Here is a 23,420-nt window from a genome sequence, read left to right as displayed (position 1 = left end):
ATTATTTTAGGCATTCCATTCACGTCACTTCCCACTTCCAATTTGAAGAAGTTTGGCAACCTCTCCTTAAGCAAATTCGTGGGTTGTTCTTCACCCTCCGCTTTCGTCGACTTCATTTATGGCATCGCATTCAATTTATTAATATCTACGTGGCATCTAAGTTGTGGTATAGGGCTCGGGTATTTCCCCTTCCTGAGATTTACGCCAAAAGATTTGATTCTCTGTTCCTTTGGCATATATGGCGGGGTTATTATTTTCGCATTCCCAGAAATGCCATCTACCTCCCACGTTCCCGCGGTGGTCTAGGTTTAGTTCATATCCCTCTCAAATGTCAAACTCTCTTCATGGCAGATTCCTACGTGGGTCTTTCATCCGTCGACTCTATTACGAACCATTGGTTTAGTTGTTTTTGGTCGGAGTACGCTCACCCTGTCAATCCCCCTTTTGTTCAATTTGCCGATCAGTGACCGAAATATGTTTTGATCTTTATTCGATATTGGATTTATGCCGGGGTGCCTTTGGTCCCTCAGCAGCACAATGCTCGCTCATTATATTCTGTTCTCTTCACATTGTCCTTCCAGCCGACTCAGTTACGAGTAGTACAACAGTTTCCACATATAGAGTGGCAGCAAGTGTGGGCTAACATTTGGAACCCAATCTTACCTTCCTATATGCAAGTGTTATGGTTTCAAGTAGTCCATCAACTTATCCCGACACGTGCGCGGCTTTATGCAATACAACGAGCACCAGATGCTTTGTGTAATATATGTCGTTCTGAGGACACTTTGGCTCATCGGTTTACAACATGTGAGGGAGCGCCAGTGATATGGAACGCCTTGCAGTTGATGGTGGGTCGTATCACTCGTCGTCCGAGTGCACAGTTTCACATTGATCATATGCTCCTGCCGGACTTTCATTTTCCCCCCACTAAGGATCATACAGTGCTTTTCCTGCTAGCCAGCACTTTACTATATTTCCAGCGGCATATCACGTTACTGGATGCACGCACTTATTTTGATTTTCTGCAACGTATACGCCAGAAATGTTATTCTCTGCAGCAGGAAAGGATTTCTTTTAGTAGGTTTTTAGAAGTGCTTTTGTCATGAACTAAAGTTCCTCTCTCGTTTTTTTAAATATGCTTTTATTTATTTCTAGTTCTCTGCATTTATAGTTGTATTGATTGTAAAAATTGGTGATTTTTATTTTTATGTCTAGTGCTTCTCTTGTATAGTCTCAGCTAGTTGAGTCCATTTTGTATTTTTCAAGAAGGTAATAATAAAACATAGTGTAGGGGTAACGTAATGGCCTTATAAATAATGTAGCTATTGAACGTGGGTTCAAGTCCTGTTCACGCCAAAATTATAATTTTTACAAAGTGATTGTGAAGAATCGACTTATTATACTGGACAAGCAATACATAAGAATGTGGAAGAAAATAACTGTATCATGATAGAGACGATTTACGAATGCTGCTTGGGAAAGGGCAAGGGAATTGCCAGGACATTCCAAAGACACCATTGATCTGCAGTATACACTTTTCTTGTTATCGTTCTCAGAAAGAAACACTACACCATTTGTTAAACAAAGTTTGGCTAAAGCAATTGGTGGTGTAGTGGTGACGTACCAGACTTCCAATTGAAAAATATAGGTTTGATTCCTCATCAGGTAGTGTGATTTTTTCGCATAAAATAATGGCTGCAGAGATTTATCTTCTGACAGAAAACTTACAAAGCATCACTGGCTATAATTCAAATAAACAATGTGTGCGTTCTATATGATACACTGTAATAATAAGTATGTTTCATATTTATATTCATCCCCCTCTCTCTCTGTCTTGACGTTTCCCTATCCTGTCTTTGCATCTTTCACTTCTCCCCTCTCTCTTTCTCTCTCACACACGCACTTCATGTTCCAAAGTTAAAACGGAGCAAGAGCCCGATATACCTGTTCTAAAGAATCTAATTACCTGTTAACTTCGGCGTCGTGTTTTTCGTGCTCTGGGCATAACATCTCCAGTCCTGGTCATCTCTGACAGAAATACTATTTAAACTCACGGGAATAAGTAAAATCTCTTTTCTATCCCATGGGTTACTGAGTCTCAGTTGAATTACCGGGTCACTACGGATTGGTGTCCTCGACCCAGTGGTGGTCTATAACCTAACCAACATCATTCGACTGACACGATCATCCGTTTGAGCTTTAGCGTGTTCATTCTATCTGTGCAAATTTCGTTATATCCGGAAGAGACGAAATCGATGCTGGATTTTCGGAATAGATAAATCTTCGGAAAAGACGAAAATTTTTTCATTCTTTCTTTCCCTTTTCTTTTCTTTTCGTTTCGTTTCTTCCTTTTTTTGCTGTTATGTTCAGTTTGAATTAGTAGCCTGAAATGGAGGATATCATCAATGCTATATACAGGGCATATTAGAATGTATTTTGGAACAGTACGTCCAATGAATACTACCAAATTTGCAATCGAACCACGCGGAAACAAAGTATATGAGTTAAACTTTTGACATTATCTAAGATAAGTCTCGGAGATATACAGTTCTATTTGAAATTGAGTATGCTATCCATTATGAAAGTGACATAATGAATGTTTACATAGGCGCAAATCTGTCTTCAACATTGGGGGGGACGGGTAAGACGTTCCCATATTATATATATATATATATATATATATATATATATATATATATATATATATATATAAGTGATGTTCAAAATATTTATGAAAAACAATGAAGGATCAGGGGAGCAGAATTGTCTTCAGTGACGTATTTAGGAGGCTATCGGGCTCATTCTCCCCTCGAAATAATTTGTTAGTTTTACGCATTCCACGTAGAACAATAATCCTTCTTACCATTTCTAAGAATGTCATTGACTTTCAATTTTCTTATGCTTTTTGTTCAGAAATAATGCTGTATTTGTCAAAATTTATTCCATGTAAGAACTGCGTCCTTAATTGTTCTTTCTGTCATCCTTTCTATTTTTCTGTTTCTTTTTCTTGACGTTACTACTTTCATTTCGCCTATCATACTTTATCGACCTTTGTCAGTTGTGATTCAAGTTGGCCGTCATCAGTAACACCAAAACTAAGAGGAGTTGATAAGTGAAACTAGTGTTCCACACCAACATGCGCGGATATCAACATGACAGGACTTTAGTTATTATAACAAAGGAACAATTATATCGTTTAGTTATTTTTAAAAGAAGGAAATCTTTGAATTAAAGAAAATCAAAACGGGGGAATAATTAGCCCGGGAAATTAGGACGGCCAAGAGGATGCTTTCTTTTTCTTGTATGAATAGAATAAAGGGTTAGATTCACTTCTAAATTTTTGTATCGTATCATATAGGATTTATCGATCTGTAATTATTGCCATTATAACTTCAATTTATGCATAAATTAAAATACATTTAATTCTCAAACTCAGGTGGGTAATTGCCCACTTCCTTCCTTGTGTTGGGCATAGCATAGCCCTCGAAAGAAAATCCTAAATACGCCATTAGTTGTCATCAACATTGGAAGGTGGGCAGATTTGAGGTTTATTCTAGATAAGGGAGATGAAACTCATATTACGGTAGATGAATCTGATCAACTGTTGTAGAGTATATTATATATTAGGTGATGTAGATGAAGTAGTAGTACATATCAGTATTACAAATCACTGCCGTGAAAACAATCTGAAATCTCAATACATGCATATTTATAATTGTGTAGTGGAAATGGAAAAGGCTGAAAGTGCCAAAAAATAAAAAATCGATTTTTTGCATGGAATGTGTTGTAAACGACATCGCCAATAACCTAGAGAAGATCCAAAGTGCCAGAAAAATTCCTACTAGTTTCTAGAGCACTCGCAAGGAGCAGCACCTTAAAGGATAAAGTACAGTTTTAGGAAGTTTAAATTGAATACTGGAAGTTTTACTTTGTGGCACTTTCAGCCTTTTCCATTTCCATTACACAATTGGTATGTTTCTAATTAGGCATCCACAAAGATCCACGTGAAAATTGTTTTATAGTAATATAATAATATAAATGACGACTTCCCCAAAACTATGAAGAAAGAATATCAATTATGTATGGCGTAACAATACTCTTTGAGCAAAATGATTATAATCTAAATAACATTGCAGGAATCGTTACAGAAATCTGACGCATGTCATACTCTTTACTTAACAGATGTAACCTTAAGATTACAGAGAAAAATATTCCAGCAATTGAATTCTTTTCTTTGCTTACGAAACATCCTCTCTCAAAAGAAAAATTGGGACACGCGGAAATACGTAGGAACAAACCATGGTTCGAACTAGCAGAGAAGAGAAAACAGGCAAAATTACGTTGGCTACAAAATCCGAATGAAATAACTACACAAAATTTCGTAGACATCGGCGAGGAACTTCCAAAACTTTTAGAACAAAGAAACGCGATATTTTAACTACTAAAATTTAGGAACTTGAAGATAATAGTAAAAATAAAAACATTCAGTACATGTATAAAGGGATCAACGAATTTAAGAAAGGCTATCAACCTCGTTCTTATATATGAAAGAAAGCTGATGGAACAGTTCTCACTAATACAGATAGCATTCTAAATAGATGGAAAGATTTCTTTGACGATTTGCTTAACACGCAGCCAAAAACTAATGGATTTGCTTAACACGCAGCCGTGGAGAAAGGAAGATACACACCGCAGAACCATATATTCCAGAACCCAATCGAATAGAAGTAAAAATCGCTATAAAGAAATTAAAGAAACACAAATCTCGGGTGTAAACGAAATTCCGGCTGAGTTAATTTTAGCTGGAGGCAAAAAATTGTGGAACAAGATACACAAACTGATTCTCCTTATCTACAACAAGGAAGAATTGCCACAAGAGTGGGAAGAATCAATCATTGTTCTAATCCGCAAGAAAGGCGAGAAAACTGACTGTAATAATCAGTGGCGTATTTACGATTTTGTTTCGGGAGGGGCTTTGCCTGAAAATGTAAAAATTCTGTAACATATTTCATATACTTTGCTATAGTAAGTAAGATTTCGGGGGGGGCTTAAGCCCGGAAGCCCCCCCTAAATACGCCACTGGTAATAATTATCGAGGCATCTCTCTTCTATTAACATTCTATAAAATCATTTCAAACATTCTATTAGCAAGATTGACCCCATACGCAGATGAAATTTTTGGAGATTATCAGTGCGGATTTAGACGAAATCGATCAACTATCGACCAAATATTTACCATTCGCCAAATACTCGAAAACAAGCGGGAATACAGTAGTCCGGTACATCAACTATTTATTGATTTTAGAAAGGCGTACGACTCGGTTAGGAGAGAAACATTATACAACCTCCTTATAGAACTTGGAATACCGAAAAAGCTAATTAGGTAAATTAAGGCATTTTTAAATGAATCCCAAAGTAAAGTCCGGGTAGGAAAATTTTTGGCTACGAGCTTTCACGTTAAGAATGGCCTGAAACAAGAAGATGCGTTGTCGCCATTATTATTCAACTTTGTCCTGGAATACGCTATAAGGAAAATCAAAGATAGCAACCAGGGCCTAGAGCTGAACGGTGTTCACCAGGTTATGCGTACGCTGATTAGACCCTATGTAAATTTAGTAGGGGATGATAGGAGAAAAATAGAAAGAAATGCAGAGGTCTTATTAGACGCGCTTGCATGGACATGGGTTTAGAAGTAAATGCAGAGAAAACTAAATACATGGAAGTGCGTCGGGACCATAATACGGCAAATTATGTATGTGTTAAAATATTAAATAATACTTTTGATAAAGTGGGTACTTTCAAATATCTAGGATCAATATTAACAGATGAAAATCGTATTCACGAAGAAATTAAATGTCGACTAAAAACAGGGAATTTGTGTTATTATTCAGTTCAAAACCTCTTGTCGTCGCGAATTCTGTCGAGGGATTTGAAGCTTAATATGTATAAAACGATAATCATACCTGTTGTTCTGTATGGTTTCGAAACATGGTCGCTTACTGAGTGCAGAGCATAGACTGAAAGTATTTGAGAACAAGATCCCGAGAGAAATATTCGGACCAAGAGGAACGGGAATGGGGAATGGTGGGAACTTCATAACGACGAACTACGTAAATTATACGGCTTACGAAACATTGTTAAGGTCATCAAGTCTAGGAGGCTTAGGTGGGCAGGACATGTAGCCAGGATGGAAGAAAGTAGAAACGCTTTCAAAGTGTTAGCGGCAGATGGGAAGACAATATTAAGATGGATCTCGCAGAGATTGGAATACAAAGTTGAAAATGGATCCAGTTCGCTAAGAATAGAAGTCAGTGGAGAGCTTTTGTGAACGCGGCATTGAACCTCCGCGTTCCATAGGCTATAGAGTTTGTTAGCTTACGAAGCATGAGTAGATGCCTAGGCTGATACTACAAATAGATTAAATGCGCATTTAGTGAAAAGATGGGTTCTACTGACATTGGATAGTCTATATACTCTTCGTGTGCTAGGGCCTAGAGGAGAGGAGGAGATAAGATTTCATATCAGGTTACGTCACGCACAGTCGCACGCCTTCATTTTCATGAAAAATGGAAAAGCCAAGAGAAACACATTTCATCTCACTTTCCTTTGTGGCAGTCGGACACAACTCATCACAGTTATCTGCTAAAAGCACTTTTCAAACCGGATTATTGGGAGAGCCTCCAGTTCCAATGTTGGGGGGGACATGTCTCCCCATTTCCCCGGAATTTGTGTCCGTACCTACAGCAGAGACAACTTTCCAGCATGAGGAGAGGGGCATATCCTCCTCTGGCATTTATTGCAATTTGTGCCCAAATAGCGGAAGTGGAATTAATACATATTGATGAGACTACTAAACTCACTACAGCACGAAGTTCAGTTTGAAATACTACAGAATACGATTCTTTTTTAAGAAAAAAAAATGGAAAAGCCAAGAGAAATCAATTTCATCTTACATTCCTTTGGGGCAGTCGGACACAAATCATGACACTCATCCGAAAAAGCACTTTTTAAATCAGATTATTGGGGGGGACAGTCCCCCCCCAGGTCCAAGATTGGGGGGACATGTCCCCCTCGTCCCCCCGGGATTTGCGCCAGTGAATGTTTAAAGCATCCTCCATATATTCGAATAGTTCTGAACAAATATGTAAAAACAAACGTTATTTCTATATTACTGTTGGATTTCTGGAAATGGAACTTTATAATGTTAGGTTCTTTTCTTACTACGTTTGAATTCCACAGTTTTATCTGTTCTCCCTTTTCTTTTTCTTCTTCTCTCCTCTTCTCTTTCTCTGCCTCATTTATGAATCTCTGTGTGATAGACATCCTTTGGTTTCAATTTTTCATTGTGTGTGTTTCAGTTTCTCATTACATCAACCTTTAAATCTTGTTTCGTCTCCGTTTTGTTATTTCATTTTATCGAAACTAATACATGGGTAGTTTGAAATAAGAATTGCGCAGGGGTCTCTTTACCTGACACGATTATGGGATAAGAAGGTGTATATTGGGTGGCCAAACTGCAGGGCGTTAGGTGTCGCAATCTTTTTGATGCGGAGTGTACCATATGGGTATGTGGACTGGTTTTGGAACTGCGGAGATATCAATGCTTGGCCAGCTTGCTTGCGGCGTTTTTGAAAGAGATTTATTCTAACGGCGGTTGTGGGTTACGAGAAGTATTTATAGCATCAGGAGATAGGACCACAGGTATGCAAAGGGAAAAGGCGGAATTTGCAAATGATTTGCCAGGACTGGTTGCTGGATGGGATTTGGATTTGTGTTTAGAAGTTGAAAATACCAGTTAGGAAATAAATAGGATGAAATTGAGAATGAATTAATGACCGAATACGGGAAACAAATGTTGAGAGTATGGAAGATGAATTCGGCTATTGTAGAACGAAAACGAGAGACGTTTGGCGGAAGTTTGAGGTAAAAAAAAATATAGTGTCAGCAAGTTGTGTACAAAAAAAAAAAAAAAAAACATACGACACAAACAGAAAGCTAGATTTAAATTAAAATTAGGACTGAAAAATTAAGAAAATTAATGTTGTACAAAATATATTTATTTCTATTAGCTTTTCACATTATTGCCTAACTATTAAGAAAAAGTAAGGGGAGGGTAATTATAATTTAATTTTAAAAGAATAAAGATTGGGAGACACAGAAGGGTTCAAAATTTAATTATTTTTTGAAAACGAAATAATTGCTTGTTTTACATTTTTTTGGAGCAAGATGGCATTTGTGAGGGTTAGGTAGAAAAATTCGGCTCCCTCAACCCACCGAAAAAAATAAATTCTGAACTAAGATCATTACCAAGAGCCTAAGGGGTATATGATATAATATTAATGTTGGTTAGCATTAAAGAATATCACAAGATAATTGTAATAATAAAAGTACTAAATAACTGACAGTAACCTTTAAACTGGTGAAAAATTAATAAAACGTAAATTTAGTGATAAACTAACATAAAATTATTTAAGCATAAATAAAAATGTGCAAGTAAATAACTAAATAATTAGAATAATTTAGTGAAAAAATACCATTATGACCTTACGGAAATTTGAAATAAAATACTGAAATGTTAATGCAGTGGTGAAAATCGTAAAAATATGACCTTAAATAACATATTAATTATAAGTCTCGTAATGGAGATGAATTTCCAATGACCAAGAAATATATGCGTATGGACCTTTAGTACTGAATATTTTTTAAAGCATTTATTAACATTAACAGAACCCCATAGAACAGAATCATGTCTGAATAGACATCCGGGGATAAGATATGCTGGACTAGTTTATTCTGATGACTCTTGTCATAAGACTTGTAAAGGTACAGCTACACCTGAAATATTTTATACACTTAGCTGGAAATGTTCCTTTGTATTAAACATAATAACTTGTGTACACTTACTGGGAGACTAAGTATATATTGTTTGAACTTGTATTACTGATACTATCAAACTTAAAAATGTACAGAAATACCTGAATTATTTTATGCTTCCTGTCGGAGATACTTTATGTAACATATTGTGCATGCGTAAGGGCGGGAAATGCACTCACCACTGTGAAACTTACTAGGTTTAATACAACAAATATTTTTAAAAAATGGCACGGCATGGGAATGCTTAGAGAAATACGAAGACACAAAAAAGAAAGATAGAAGCGAGACACGATACCAGCTCGTGTCACCTCACAATACAAAATGGGCAGATGTGGCCAAAATCAGAACCCAAACAGACACAAAAACAAGACAGGACACAGTACTAAAGATTATAGTAGCATTAAGAACTAAATCTGGTGCATTAAATTCTTTAAGAATAAAACTTGGCAAAACAAGCGCAACAGAAAATATGCACACACATAAAAAAAATAAAACCACTGTTTAATGAAATTTTATTAAAATATATGGGTTTAAAGCCAATAGTTGTTAAGAGCAAATTTTTACATCCCAAAAATTAAAATAATAATAATATTTTTTTTAAATTAACAAAATATACACAGCCTTGACTAATGAGTTTATATGTTGACGAATGAGGTCATACAGCTGAAACACATGAATAACAGAATGCTTAATGCTAACCTATGATAGTACATATACAAAATCTATAATTAAATATATTTGAATGAAAAAGAAAATATCATGTATCACTTTTATGTTCGCCGGGAAAGCCATAACACACAAACACACACACACACCATATATATAAATTGTTTTCCAATAAGTATTTCTGTTACTGCTATTTTTCTTTTGGATAGTCCATGCATTTGTTTTCTACATTACGTTACCAAATGTGTTTATGTTTGGTAAAAGCAACGGGTCGAGAAGCTTACGTAAAGGTTAATTGGCTGTTGTTGCTTTTAATGAAAAAGTTTGTTTTTCTATGTACATAACTAACCTTAAGCACTTGTTGTTGCTTTCTATTTACTATTCCTTACCTTCCGTGTACGAAAATGTACACTGAAAATATGATTCTAATCATTTCAATTTTATATTAAAAAACCTTATGCATTATTATGTGCCCATTTATTATATGTCGTTGCTTTTACCAAACATAAACACATCTGGTAACGTAATATAGAAAACAAATGCATGGACTTCCGAAAAGAAAAAATAGCAGCAACAGAAATACTTATTCAAAAAAACATTTTTTTTTATTTTTCTGCATGATACGTCAGCAGGTTGAATAATATAAAAAGCACGAGAAAGAGGCATGGATCATCACAATTCACTATTCGCTTCTCTGTCGAATTATACGTTCTAAGTCAAATCTTCAGTGACTACCATGGAGTTTGGGACGCTTGCTTTGTAAGTACCTTTTCCTTTTCCCATCATACAGTTCAATTTCAATGATTTTATTTTCATTTTTTGTATAATTCAGTCACAATAGATTGTAATTTAAATGGGGCCTCTAGTTCTCATTTCAAGCCCTGATATATAACCACGCTCAGAAATTTAAGTTGATTTAAATTGCACTGCATAGCCTGACTTTAAAAAAATTCAGTCTACCTATATACCTATTGCAATGTATTACTTCTGCTTTTTGTAATACTTTACTACTCGGCCAGACAAGTTATCCATTTGGCAGAGTTGAGTTGATTTTGAGGTTAGCGTCCCATTCAGCAGCGAGGCTACATGAGACGGGACATACTGATAAACGTGTAATCCGAACCACTTGAGCTTCCGCCAGAAATCGAACCCGGGTCTCCCACGCAAAATGGTGCGCATCCATTTGACAGAGACAGGTTCAAGACGAAGAGAAATTAGGCTCACGCAAGCAATTAAAAGTACAATTGCCTATTCTATTTGGACATTTGGATGTTATTTTGCTTAGCAACTTCTACACTTCTCACATACGATGGTGAATCATGCGTTCCAGTGCTCATAAATTTTAATATTATAGTTGTGCATGTCTTCGCGTTGAATTCAGTCTTTATACAAACGAATGTAATTGGTGCAATCTTCCAATCAGTACTCAAACGAAGTAGTGAATGTTGTGTTGTTCTAAGACGTTATATCGAGGATAGTTTGATTGAGCTTGTGTGTGAGTGTTCGAGTTTTGCTGAAGATTTTCTTACGACATTCATAATAAATCGCATCAAAGAAGCACGTTCTGCTGAATATATATTTGAACTTATTTTTCTTTTCGTAAAATGTGGGCGAAACTATCGTGCGACCACTAGAAGATTTAATGAATTTTATCGCGATTTAATATTACATAACTCCAATCCTTAAAAGTAATGGCGATTATGTTTTTTCGTTTTCTCATATTCGCAATTGTTTCGAAGATACATGGGATGGCAACGGACTTTATGGACACGAAATGTGAATCCCCGCCATTTTAGATGGGGTCAACATAGGGACTTGAAACTTCTGGCAAAATATTTCTCTCATCGAGACCTTTCCAACGACATATCACTCGACCCCCTTTACCATTTACAATTTTCAAGTTGACCCCACGTACCCCTATATAGGGGTGTCTGGGGTGTACCTTTTATGGCTCAAAATTCAAGCCCCTTAAAATAATGATGGACGTGTTTTTTCGTTTTCTCATATTCGCAGTCGTTTCGAAGATACAGGGGTGTCAAATTTTAAATCAACCACTCTGTAGAATTGTTTGAATTTGAACAACAATTTTAACCACTACAGACGTTTTCATAAGAAGAGTTTGTCGTCTACAGAGTATGAAGTGATGCACATGTGTTTCTTCGTTACTTTCTTTACAAACCATTACTTATTGTAATTGTCAGCATAAATACTGTATATTTCATTCTGTAAATAACTTCAAATAGTAGCGTCATCTTAGATTTTGCTTGGAGGGGATGGGGTGGGAGAGATCAAAGTTATGCATTGACACAAGACTTTCACGATATTCATTAATATATTTGTGTACAAATGATTAAAATATATATACGTTTTTCTCAAAAACTCAAAGGGGCTATTGTCCCCCTGCCCTAACTAAACTAACATCAAAATAAGTCTACGACAGTATTCAGTAACATACATTCCTAATAATATTGCCTACGCTCCTGAGGGAAATCATATCAGTAAAACTTTTATCGATAAAGGATAAATGAAGGAAAGCATTGTATACAAGAATAAGAACATTGGATAACTGTTCTTTCCTTCGTTTGTAGCGATAAAAGTTAATTTTTAGTGTCGTGAATACCCTCAATAGCCGTCAATGGTCTCACGTAATCTGCTTAACATAGCGACATTTGAGACCAACATACAGGTGAATGCATTAACATTAGTCGCTACTCGATCACGAGCAGTGATGATTAGAGTAAGTGTGTCGGGGGAAATTTTTCTTTCAGGTTATATCTGTGGTATTGCTCACTGTAAAATACCAGTACTTTTATAGTAGGCTACTACAAGGTAACCAAAAAACGTTTTTGCCGTTCTAGAGCAGTGATAAACGATGAGTAAAACATACGTATGGTTCCTTTAAGTTTCGAAGTAATCTCCATCACATTGGCGGCTCGTGGAATTTAAATGTGGTGGGGCACATCCAAAATATCTACATACTAGGGCGTCATATATATAGCATTGATAATCTACTACACGCTATATATATAGCATTAATAATATAATAATTTTTGTACACGCTTTTACTGAAACGTCTATTGTACGTTCTATTTTCATCTTTGAACACTTGGTTTATGGATAGCTCTGGTCTTGGTGAGCCTAGTTCTTTTGCTAAAAGACGATCTTGATAATCCAGGTTTTTAGTTCCTAAGTATCTTACCTGATTCATCTCACATGAATTATGACACTACACAAAATAAGCACACTACACTGACACTGACTAGGCCGGAATAAGCGCTAATAAGACCATAGTTAAAAAAAAAAAAAAAAAAAAACCCGCTCACCAGTGTCCGCGCTGTCTATTTCATTGTTAAGGGGGGTAGCAGTTTCATTCGGTCGGGTGCAAGCCATCGCGAAAACATTTCAAGGCAGGTTAAAGGGTTGCCATGTTATGAACAATTGTTAAGATGGGGGGGGGGGGGAAGAAAAGAAAAAAACTACTGCAACAGCTAAATTTCTAACAGAAAACAGAGTGACCATTCTCTTGAATCCTGCCATCGTTGAAGATCAGTAGCGTGATATTCAGGGACGTATTTAACATTTTTGCCGCCTTCGAGCCATTATAAAAATGCCGCCCCGTCTATAACAATAAATTAAATACCAGTATAGAAATTCTGAGACAGTTGCTGATTATGAAACCAAGTCGATGAAATCAGCCAAGTTCAAGAAAAATAATACAACATTGAAACATTCAAATTTCTTGCGTTGGCGGCTTGATTGATATGTTTGAAAACTGTAGGTAATTCTGGAAGTTTATCAACAATCAAGAGCGCCCATCAGGGGGGGGGGGCAAGGTGGGGCGCTCGCCCCTAGACGAAATTGTACTTCGGAATATCGAAAACCCAATAGAATTTTTACATTAGTTACAGCAAAATTTGAACCCATATTTGAAATGTCGCGTATACTTGCCCCCCTTGGAAACCACAATATGGGCGCCCTTGTCAACAATGGAAAGGTTTTAAAATTACGATAAAAGAATAAGGTGTCAGCAATATGAGAGGGGAACTAATTGATGTAAATTAATAACTGGATTGTTAATTACTTACTTCTTGCCAAGCAGATTCTTCTTCTTTTTGATATTTACAAATGCAATAATCCCGTGTCATATCGCCATAACTATGCATAATAAATAAATACCTAAATTTCCAAAGCTGGTATTAAAACAAATGGTCTCAGAAAACTCGCCGTCCCAGGCCATGACCCATGTTCGCCCATGTGTAAAAACGCCCCTGATTGCTATTTTGTGTAACGAATTATTTGTTTGTTTTCATTTGTTTCAACTACTATATGTCCATTACTTCAATTATGTGTGGTATCTTCATTACTTTTCTGGGAAACATTTTATACGTAAAGTGTAGCTCCTATTTGAAAATACGATTGCAGATGCCGATTGGTAACTTATGTGTGTAAATTTTAGAAAATCAATGTATTGTAAATTAACTGCGCCATGGTGGCAACCCTTAATATGTCATTCGCTACACCCGGAAAGGCCAAGCATAAACCTTTTCCATCCTCAAATTCTGAAAACGGCTTGACCCTCCCTTTCCCCTCCATCCGTTCCCCTCTGTCCAGAGTTGAGTTTCCTTGTCGCGACCTTACCGCTGTATGTTCCATAAGACAGAGCACAGCGCCTTATGCGACAGGTCTCAACATTACTGTGCCCATTTTCAATGGACATAGCCATAACATCCCCTGCCACCACTGATGATAGGGCTACTGTCAGAGCATAGAGATTGGAAGTCCGCAGCCAGAAAACAACCGTCGCTGTGTTGCCAAGTTTCGTCTATCCCACGAGAACGCATAACCACAGTCTCCTTCACTCGCAAACACGGCTGTGGCGGAACAAATACAAACATTACAAAAGAAAAAAAGAAAAAAGCTTCTGTTAATGTATTAGTACTGATTTAATAATTGCAGTTCTATTTAGATCATGAATGGCAGGGCACGTGACCGGGTGCCCCTTAAACAGATCCGCCGCTGCTCTATCAGCATCCAATACATTGTGACAAAGTTCCTTGTATCTGCACAATACCCTCATGACAAAACTCGGCGGTCGTGGATGCAATGAAGTCCGTGAGTGAATTCACTTGTTTCACTAATTTGTGAAGGATCTACGGAGGTGATTTTCGAGGGAATGAAACAGGTTGCCATCTGCTGGTGCGAGGTTAGGTGAATATGGTGTATGGCACATTTTCTCACATCTAAGTAACTCAAGGGTCTTTCGTGTCCTCTTTGCCACATGTAGCTTGGGTTTGTCATGCACGAACAGCACAGCTTTGCGATTCACCAATGCCGGCTCCTTCTGCCTCAATGCACGGTCCACCCTTTGCAATTGCTGAGAGTAGAGGTCAGCAATGATAGTCTCAACAGGCAGAAGGACGTCGTAATGCACCATTTGCCGTTAATTCCATTATTGAAAAGCATAACCTTTCGTGGGCGCAGTGTGGTCTTCAGATGTGAGGAACAGGGTCATGCGGCGACAAGCAATCTGGCAAGCTTGGGTGTGTCATAGAGGACCCACTGTTCGTCACCAGTAAGCAAGCGATCAAAGATGAATGTGTTCATGTGTTCATTATTACTTGTTGCCTCCGACAATGTATGGGGTACCCACTTGCTTAACTTGTATAACTTCCCTATCCCGTGCAGGTGCAGTCTGACTGTTTGAGGGACTTCATGAAACCTTTCTGCACGTTCATCACACATCAGATCGCTGTCCTCCTCGATGGTTGCTTTCAGGGCCTTGTCATCCAATGCATGTAGTCATCCACAACAAGGTTCATCCAAAAGGCACACATCTCCCGAATAGAATTTCTGGAATTTATGCCTGGCGATACGTTCGTTCAGGGCATTCTCCCGAAATACCTGGGATATGTGGCAGCTGACAGGTCCACTTTAAAGTCATACAACAAACACGTGCGAACAAGATGCTTCAATGTCTCTTTTCTCTTCGACACTAGACGACCTATGACTCTAGTATGTGTGCAACGTGCCTATATAACTGAAGGTTTATGGTCAGACTAACTCCGGATCGCTTAGCAGGCACGTGCGTCAATTCATTTCATCTCTGATGATTATGGGATGTCAAAAACGGCAAGAACTTGTTTTTTATTACCTTGTACGTTAACACTCTGTGTTGAACGTCCCCCACAGAGGAAATCTGAAATTATCACTGATAACAAGTAAATTTCATTCTAAGGTTTCTCTTAGAATAATCGTATGCTTTGCGAATGGTTGAAGATTTTTGAGTGACACTGTATATTTTATGATTTTAGTCATATTTAGCAGGTAATTTACATATATTTGTTTTATTTTCAGGTCAAGCACAGGCGCCATTTAATAAAACGTGGCAGGAGCTACTAAGGAGAGATTTATTTTTAACATATGATAAACTGGCGAGACCATCGCAACATTACAATGCTACTACTGTTAACCTGGGTTTTGTATTAAAGCACGTTCAAGTGGTAAGAACTGTATCTTCATTTTCCTTTTTTGGGGGAGGTTACCATTATTCTGCATTGAGTGCATAGGCGGAGTTGGGAGATCCGGGTTCGATTCCCGGCGAGAGCTCATGTGGTTCGGATTCCACATTAATCAGTAGGTCCACGTCTCATTTAGCCTCACTGCTGAAAGGGGCGCTAAATTAAAATGAACGCAATGCATAGGCGGAGTGTTGATAAAACCCACGTATCCATGAGGTTAGAAGCTAATAATTCAGAAATTACCTTAAATGACAGGAAACTTGTGTGGAGATTAAACCCTGTATAATTTGAATAACTTCCTTCAAATAACGAATTAAATTGTATTCAACGTCAACGTTAAACTGTATTCAATAATTGTTAACATATTACTAGAGTTGTAAAAAATCTATTCATAAAAGACGTTGTCCTCACTGACTGATTCGTTGATATATAGCTCAGGCCAAACCGTTTAAGTAAGTAAATTCAAGTTTAGACAGTAGACAGGACTTGTGATGTAAGGTCCCACTAATGAAGGATTTTTTTTTTAATTCCACGGAGAAGGCAACTATTATCTTATAATGGCTATGCCTCGGGATCTCTTAAAATGAAATATTGTATATGAATTCTCATTTAAACAGATACGCGTTTCAGTGTTTCTTTGATATTTGATCTAGAAGGGAAAGAAGAGAGATTGGAAGGTAAAGGGATAGAGTTACAATTGTTATAATTGAAAGTCCATATTTCGAAATTCCTTAAGATTAGAGACACTGGTATTTGGACTTTTAATTTGGTATTTAGACTTTAATTTGGTATTTAGACTTTTAATTTAAAATGATAACAACGTGGTTTGTGCTTTTTAAGATTTCCCATAAAAGGAGAAGAAAGAAGGGCAGAGTTGTAATTTTAAAAATAAGATGGTCATATCTCGAAATACTTTAAAAGTAGATACATGCTAATTTCCGTTAAAAGGGAAGATAAAACATAAGGGGTTGCAATTGTTATAATAAGATAGCCAAATTCTGAAATCTCTCAAGATTTCAGAAAATGGCTATCTTGTGTTAGGGATATGAGACCGTACGCTGAGCAAGTGAAGTGGTCTAGCGACGAAGTTCTCAGCTAGCCGAAGGTTAGTAATCAAATAAAGATGTAACGTTACGGTTATACAGTAGGCCTATATGTTTATGTAATTGATTGCAACATTTATCAGTGTTAATGAAGAGTCTACATACCGCCATAGAATGAGATAAATATTGATACAAAGATATAAAAATTAATTATATGATTAGTGAAAATCCACGTTTATGAATAATAAGAAACGTACTTGTAATCAAGGTAATGAAATTTTTGTTTGGAGGGATCCAATTCTTTTCGAACGTACCGCGTACTGTATTTTTTCTCGCACATAATTTTTGGTCCATGTAGTAAATGTATTTGTCCGTTACTTAACCCAAAATTATTCTGGGAGCTTCGGAAGAATTATATTTCGGGGAATAATATCTTTATTTATACATTATTTTATTGTAAACCCTGTATATGGGCATTTCAAGTGGATGAGTATTCAAATTATACACTTTAATGCTATACAAAAACTTAGGTCCGCAATTGGACAGAAAAATCTGAAATTATCCACTAATCTGTAATTTAGCAAAATAAGTTAGACCCCCTTCGTCCCTCTGAGATGCCAATATCCTCCCAAAAATCCGGTTTCATCCAGTTTTTACTACTTTCTATTCGCTTTATATTTTCCGCCGCCAAAACTATTTGTTCTGATTGGAACTATTTCCGATGCTCTAGTATTAAGGCGCGTTTCTTGTCATTCTCAACCTGGAAAAGCATCAAGTAACAGCTCATTAGTTGCTCCAAGCATATTTTTGGTTTTCTTCTATAGCAAGCACCAGAAATAAGGTAAAAGCACTTTCAATTGAGAAATAAATCCGTTGGGAGCATACGAAGTGCCAAGAATATTGCATTTTCATTTTAAAACTGTCAGAAAATTAGTGAAATATAGGAGTCAGCTTCACAGACACCATGTTTTAGCTTAGTAAGTAGCTGTGGACAGGTTTCTTCAAAGTGAAGTGCATCGAGTTTCCGGTTATTCTTTAAGTGATCTTTTAAACAGTTTGAAGATTAGTGTTTCCCTTGATAACGCCCGTTATTCTTAAAACTTTCTGTTGGTTTCCATAGGCCTGTCCTAACATAGCTTCTGTTTGTGTATGTAGTAAATGTGTTTTTTTTTTATTGTAACATGGCGGTAGGTGTAGATTTATTCGTGATTGAATTTATTATTACAATGTCAGTGTAAGTTAGAACAGTGACTCTCTCTCTCTTATTGCTGAGTTGATCACAGCTTCTAACACAATATGGGCTAGATAAAGAATCAAAAAGGGTTCTTTTCCCTTCAGGAAAGGGGCCCTTACCATTAATAGTTTCAATGTGTCCCTTCTGGGACATTGACAATAATTCTGCAATCAGAAAACCATGATTTAATTGGTAGGAGGGTCATTGGCCTCTGATTACTCCTTCTCCTTTCCATACTTCATAGAGCCGGTTTAAGAGGGTGAAATTTAGTGATATGTTTGATTTTTGTATAGTCTAGTGGTGTGATAATATGATTTAACATGTGTAGTAATATGTATTAATATTAATTTTGTTTTCTTAGTTCATGTGGGATATAGTATGTATGTGTGAGTAGTTTAGTACTTTGACCGTAGAAGTGATGTGTGAGTGAAGGTATAGTTTATTTCCTTACTGACAGTGTATTGTACAATTAGACATCTCTTGTAGTCAGTTTAAATGGATAAACCAATTCGCATCCAAAATTCATAGTTACACTGTACCGTAATTACTTAGTAGATTACTCATAGTTGTCGATGACAAGGTACAAATTTTATTTACTAGTGCAAAGATAATTTTCGTACTATTAAAGCCATCCTGTGCCGAGTTGAGAACTATTCGCCACTAGGTGTTTGTTACTCTGATACTTAACGATCTGGTCAACATGAAACTGATCCTTCTTTTGCAATTAATGATGAGTAAATATTAGTTTTTAGAGGATTTTCCTCAATCGCCTGAAATTATCATCGAAAAGGAGATTATCGATTTACGGGACGAGCCAGTAATAATTCCATCGTCTCCAGTGGGATCACCAGCTTCATCAAATTGCTTAACAGATGATCCAGTAGTAGTAGCAGTTCCATCATCATCACAACCACCACCACCAGATGGAGGAGTACTAAAAATTCCTTCAATGAAATGGAGCTTAATGGACGGGAACGAATCACAAGATCTTTTTCACGAACTGGACGGACCAACATCACCAGCTGTATTCCCGGAGGATGAGGAATCAACATCACAAGATCTATTTCCCGAACTGGACGGACCAACATCTCCTCATTTATTTACGGATAGCGAGGAGGAAGAAATTCTTCGTTTGTGTGAAGAATTTGGAGGAATGCAGAGCGGATATAGCATCAGCAACTGTTTCACCAACGGATTTTGGTTGTTTTCCGGAAAAATATCAAGTAGACTTATCAGTGATGTTAAAAGAAGAAAAGTGTGAGTGCGAGTGTGACAATGTAGACGGAAAATGCGTTAAAAACAGCATTATAAATTGGAAACCGAACACTATGCTACTTTGCCAAGGATGCAGCTTAAACTATTTCAATCAATTTGGCCACAGGTGCCTTTTTGTAAACAAATTATCGCTTGATGCGGAAGCGTGGTGTGTTATGAGCAATAATAGTGTGATACGTAAAGTGTTTGACACGTATAGAAAAGACAATTTGAATATTCAAGTAAACGTTCACATGTTACGTGAGCATTATGAACAATTATTAAAAATACTAATTTCATTGAAGAAGAATTAGTTAATATACTTCTGGAGAAAGATAGAAGTTTAAATTTCATCTTGTAATATTTTGTATATATTTCCTTTCATGTATAAATATTTCCTTTTTTGTATATATATTATTTTTCCATACTTGTATGTTTGTATATGTTTGTATATGTTTGTTATTATGTTTGTATAAATATTTTGTATTTTGTATGTAAGTGAAATAAATATATTCACAAAATTTTTTTGGTTTTTATTTCTTCTTTCACGGTCCCAACAACATAGTTGCGAGTATTTTAAAAAATTCCCATCTTTTATGGTTTACTTAATGTACAATTTTGATATTGGATGAGTGTTTTTACTATAAATTATTTTTAAAAAGTTTGATATGATTTTCAACATTGAAATTTATATTATATATTATTTTATAATTAAAACATTTTTGAAAGTTTATAATTTTACTAATTAACATGGTCTCAGCATAGCTGTTCTACATTATGTAAATGAATATCGTATTGATGCGAATTATTTACAAGTTCACACTGTAAGTGTTCTTACGACTTTTCATAGAAAAGGAGAATATAAAAGCCTTTTCACAATCTACGATTGTTCTGAGCTTGCAGAGCAAGCGATCTGTAAATATTAGGAGAGTATAAAAATAAAATACGATAAAAATAAAAATATGAGCTTCTAATTTTAACAACGAACTTCTTCAGTATTTTCGAAACAAATAATTAACACCGAGCTTCTGATTTTAACAACGAACTTATTTAGTATTTTCGAAATAAAGTTTCTCTTTTTGAATTCGCTATGCAAATGATGTTATTTAAAATAAATAACACGAACAAACAAAATAAATCACACTCATTGAGTGTTTTATTAGGAATTTTTAATTTTTAACAATGTACGATTGTTCTGTTAAGAAAAATAAGAAGCGAATTATTTAAAGTTCACAACATACGATTGTTCTGTTAAGAATTATTTGTAGGATCTGTTTTTATGAGATTCCATTATGAATAGAGCAAACTAACAAAAAATTGAGTGATCTAATAAAATTAATTTTAACAAGAAGATTGCACTCCAAATGATTTAATAAATAACCTGAGCTTATGGAACACAGGAAGTTTTTAAGATACGCGAATGAAAACTGAAGAATTTTTTTTCACACACACAAATTGTAAATCGTAAAAAGTTATTTTCATATACGTCAATTGTAAAATGCAATTCTTCATATGTTCGTTTCATTACATGAAACTCTTTGATTGTAAAATGCAATTCTTCACATGTTTATTTCATTACATGACACTCTTTGATTGTAAAATGCAATTCTTCATATGTTCATTTCATTACATGAAACTCTGATTGTAAAATGTAATTCTTCATATGTTCATTTCATTACATGAAACTCTTTTATTTTAAAATGCAGAAATTTGTTTTTAACATACACGAATCAAAGAAAGAAATACGAAAACTTATTCTTCATATACGTTATACTTTTAAATGCATGAAATAATTTTTCTGAAAATCTTTTAAGTAAATAGTATAGGCGTCTGTACGGACCACTTTTTTTGGACCACTTTTTCAATGATAAATTTATGAAGCCGCCACTGACCATTGTACTTTAACACAGAAGGATACCCCCAAGTGAGACTGAATATGCTTTTATGACATTTAAAAATCATAAAAACTTACATCTAAAAACTTCATCTTAATCTCCAGTTTATAAGCTTTCATTTGACACTTGAATCATGAAAATCCGTTAATAATTAGCTTTAAAAACTCAATGAGAAAGAATACATACAAATACTATATCTACTTCGGAACAGGTGATCTGTCACTGATTCATTTGAACGATTCCAGCACCAGGACAGGACGATTCCAATCCGATTCTCTTTCCTTCTCCTCACGCCAACATACATATATACACATTAGCCGCTCTTCCTTCAACAGTACTTTTAGCTAGCACTGGACAGATGGCGCTATATGTGACGTAGTCTCCTTCGGGGAGAATACATCATACATGACGTCATTGAATCCGTGACGTAGTCTCCTTTGGGGAGAATACATCATACAATCCTTTAGAGAGAGCATGAGTATAGAAGCGGTAAATTCAAAATATACAACAATAAGATTAACGATATTTTGGTTCCTATTGAATATTTTGGCAATCTGATTGCATTTTTGGATAGCCCATATATGTATTGCGGGTTGCATACTTTACAGGGGTAAGTGTTGCTCGATGCATAACTTCTGAAATTTCAGGGGCAAAAACGAAAAATGCTTATATCATCCTTATTTATTAACCGATTTTCAAAATTCAAACGACAATCGATAGAGAATTAAAAGTACTGTTTTTCTCATGTATCACTGGTTGCCTACCTTCAAGGATGCGATTCTAATTTTTAATAATTTCACTAATTATTGTTACTTTTGAAAAATAAAAAATATTATCATAATTTTCACAAAATTCTAAGACTTTTTTAAAGAATAACATTTTTCCGAAAACTCAAAAATAAACCCGCAAAAAATTCCCGAAATTTTGATTTTTTTCTAAAATTCTCTGTAACTTCACCGAATATTAACCGATTTTCAAAATTCAAACGACATTCGACAGAGAAAATAAATTTGCCATCTTTTGAGTGTATTGTGGGTTGCATACCTCTAAGGATACTATTCCGAATTTGTTATATCTCCGTTGTTTATTAACTGATTTTCAAAATTCAAACGGCAATCAATAGACAAATAAATTTCCTATCTATTGAATGTCTTATAAATTGCATAACTCTAAGGATATAATTACAAAAACTCAAATAAATCTCTTATTTATACATGTATCTTTAAAATTCGAATGACATTCAAAAGCACTGCTTCTCCTTATGCATTGTGTATATCCAAAGATCTCAGTTTTATGGCTTTATTACCATAAAACACTTAGAACATACTTAAAATTACAAGTTCGGATACTGATAATGGAATCTTCTGTTAACCTCGTTCTCTATAGGAAACAATGACTTCTTAAACTCTGTCCACTGATCGTAATTCAAGCTGAATAGACAGCCGTTAATATCAAAAACCACTTGAACTTCGGTTTGCACATTTTTCACAATTACATTGAAGTTATTAGTAAGAATGAACTTCTTTTGGGGATCCATTTCTAAACACTCCATTTTTTACTTCTGACAACATATTTTTGTTCATTTTCGTTCATTTTTGGATTTACATACAGAACTCAACAGTTGGATAGTTTTCTTTTAGACCAGTGTATTTGATTTTTATTCCATCTTTAACGATCTCATCAATCATTTTATCTGTTAAGTGTTTTGTAAATCTAGGTGGAAGAAAAAACTTGGACTCCTCACACTCGACCAAAATGCTCTTTCCAAACTTAGTTTTAATCTTTTCCATTTTCACAATCTTATATTCTGTATTTAATTCTAATTCTCTTAATCCAACAACTTGTTTCTGTTCAAGACTTCCAAGCTTGTTTAAAAAATCAACGTGTTTTGCCATCGTATTTATTATATAGAAAATCAACGGTCACTCTTCAATTT

At 35.6% G+C, this 23,420-nt stretch overlaps 1 protein-coding gene across 1 annotated transcript in view; it reads left to right on the top strand.

The window, feature by feature from the left end:
- The window catches only part of LOC145685102 (acetylcholine receptor subunit alpha-like 1), a 202,919-nt gene that overhangs the window by 48,923 nt on the left and 130,576 nt on the right, over nucleotides 1–23,420 (top strand). Inside the window, exon 2 of the mRNA XM_081757448.1 lies at nucleotides 15,895–16,040. Coding sequence (XP_081613574.1) covers nucleotides 15,895–16,040 — 146 coding nt within the window. The remainder of the gene's footprint in view (nucleotides 1–15,894; nucleotides 16,041–23,420) is intronic.

The sequence above is a fragment of the Thermobia domestica genome, chromosome 5, assembly GCF_964235325.1.
Source record: "Thermobia domestica chromosome 5, izTheDome1.hap1.1, whole genome shotgun sequence".
Taxonomy (NCBI): Eukaryota; Metazoa; Arthropoda; class Insecta; order Zygentoma; family Lepismatidae; genus Thermobia; species Thermobia domestica.
This window is presented reverse-complemented; position numbering and strand designations above follow the sequence as displayed.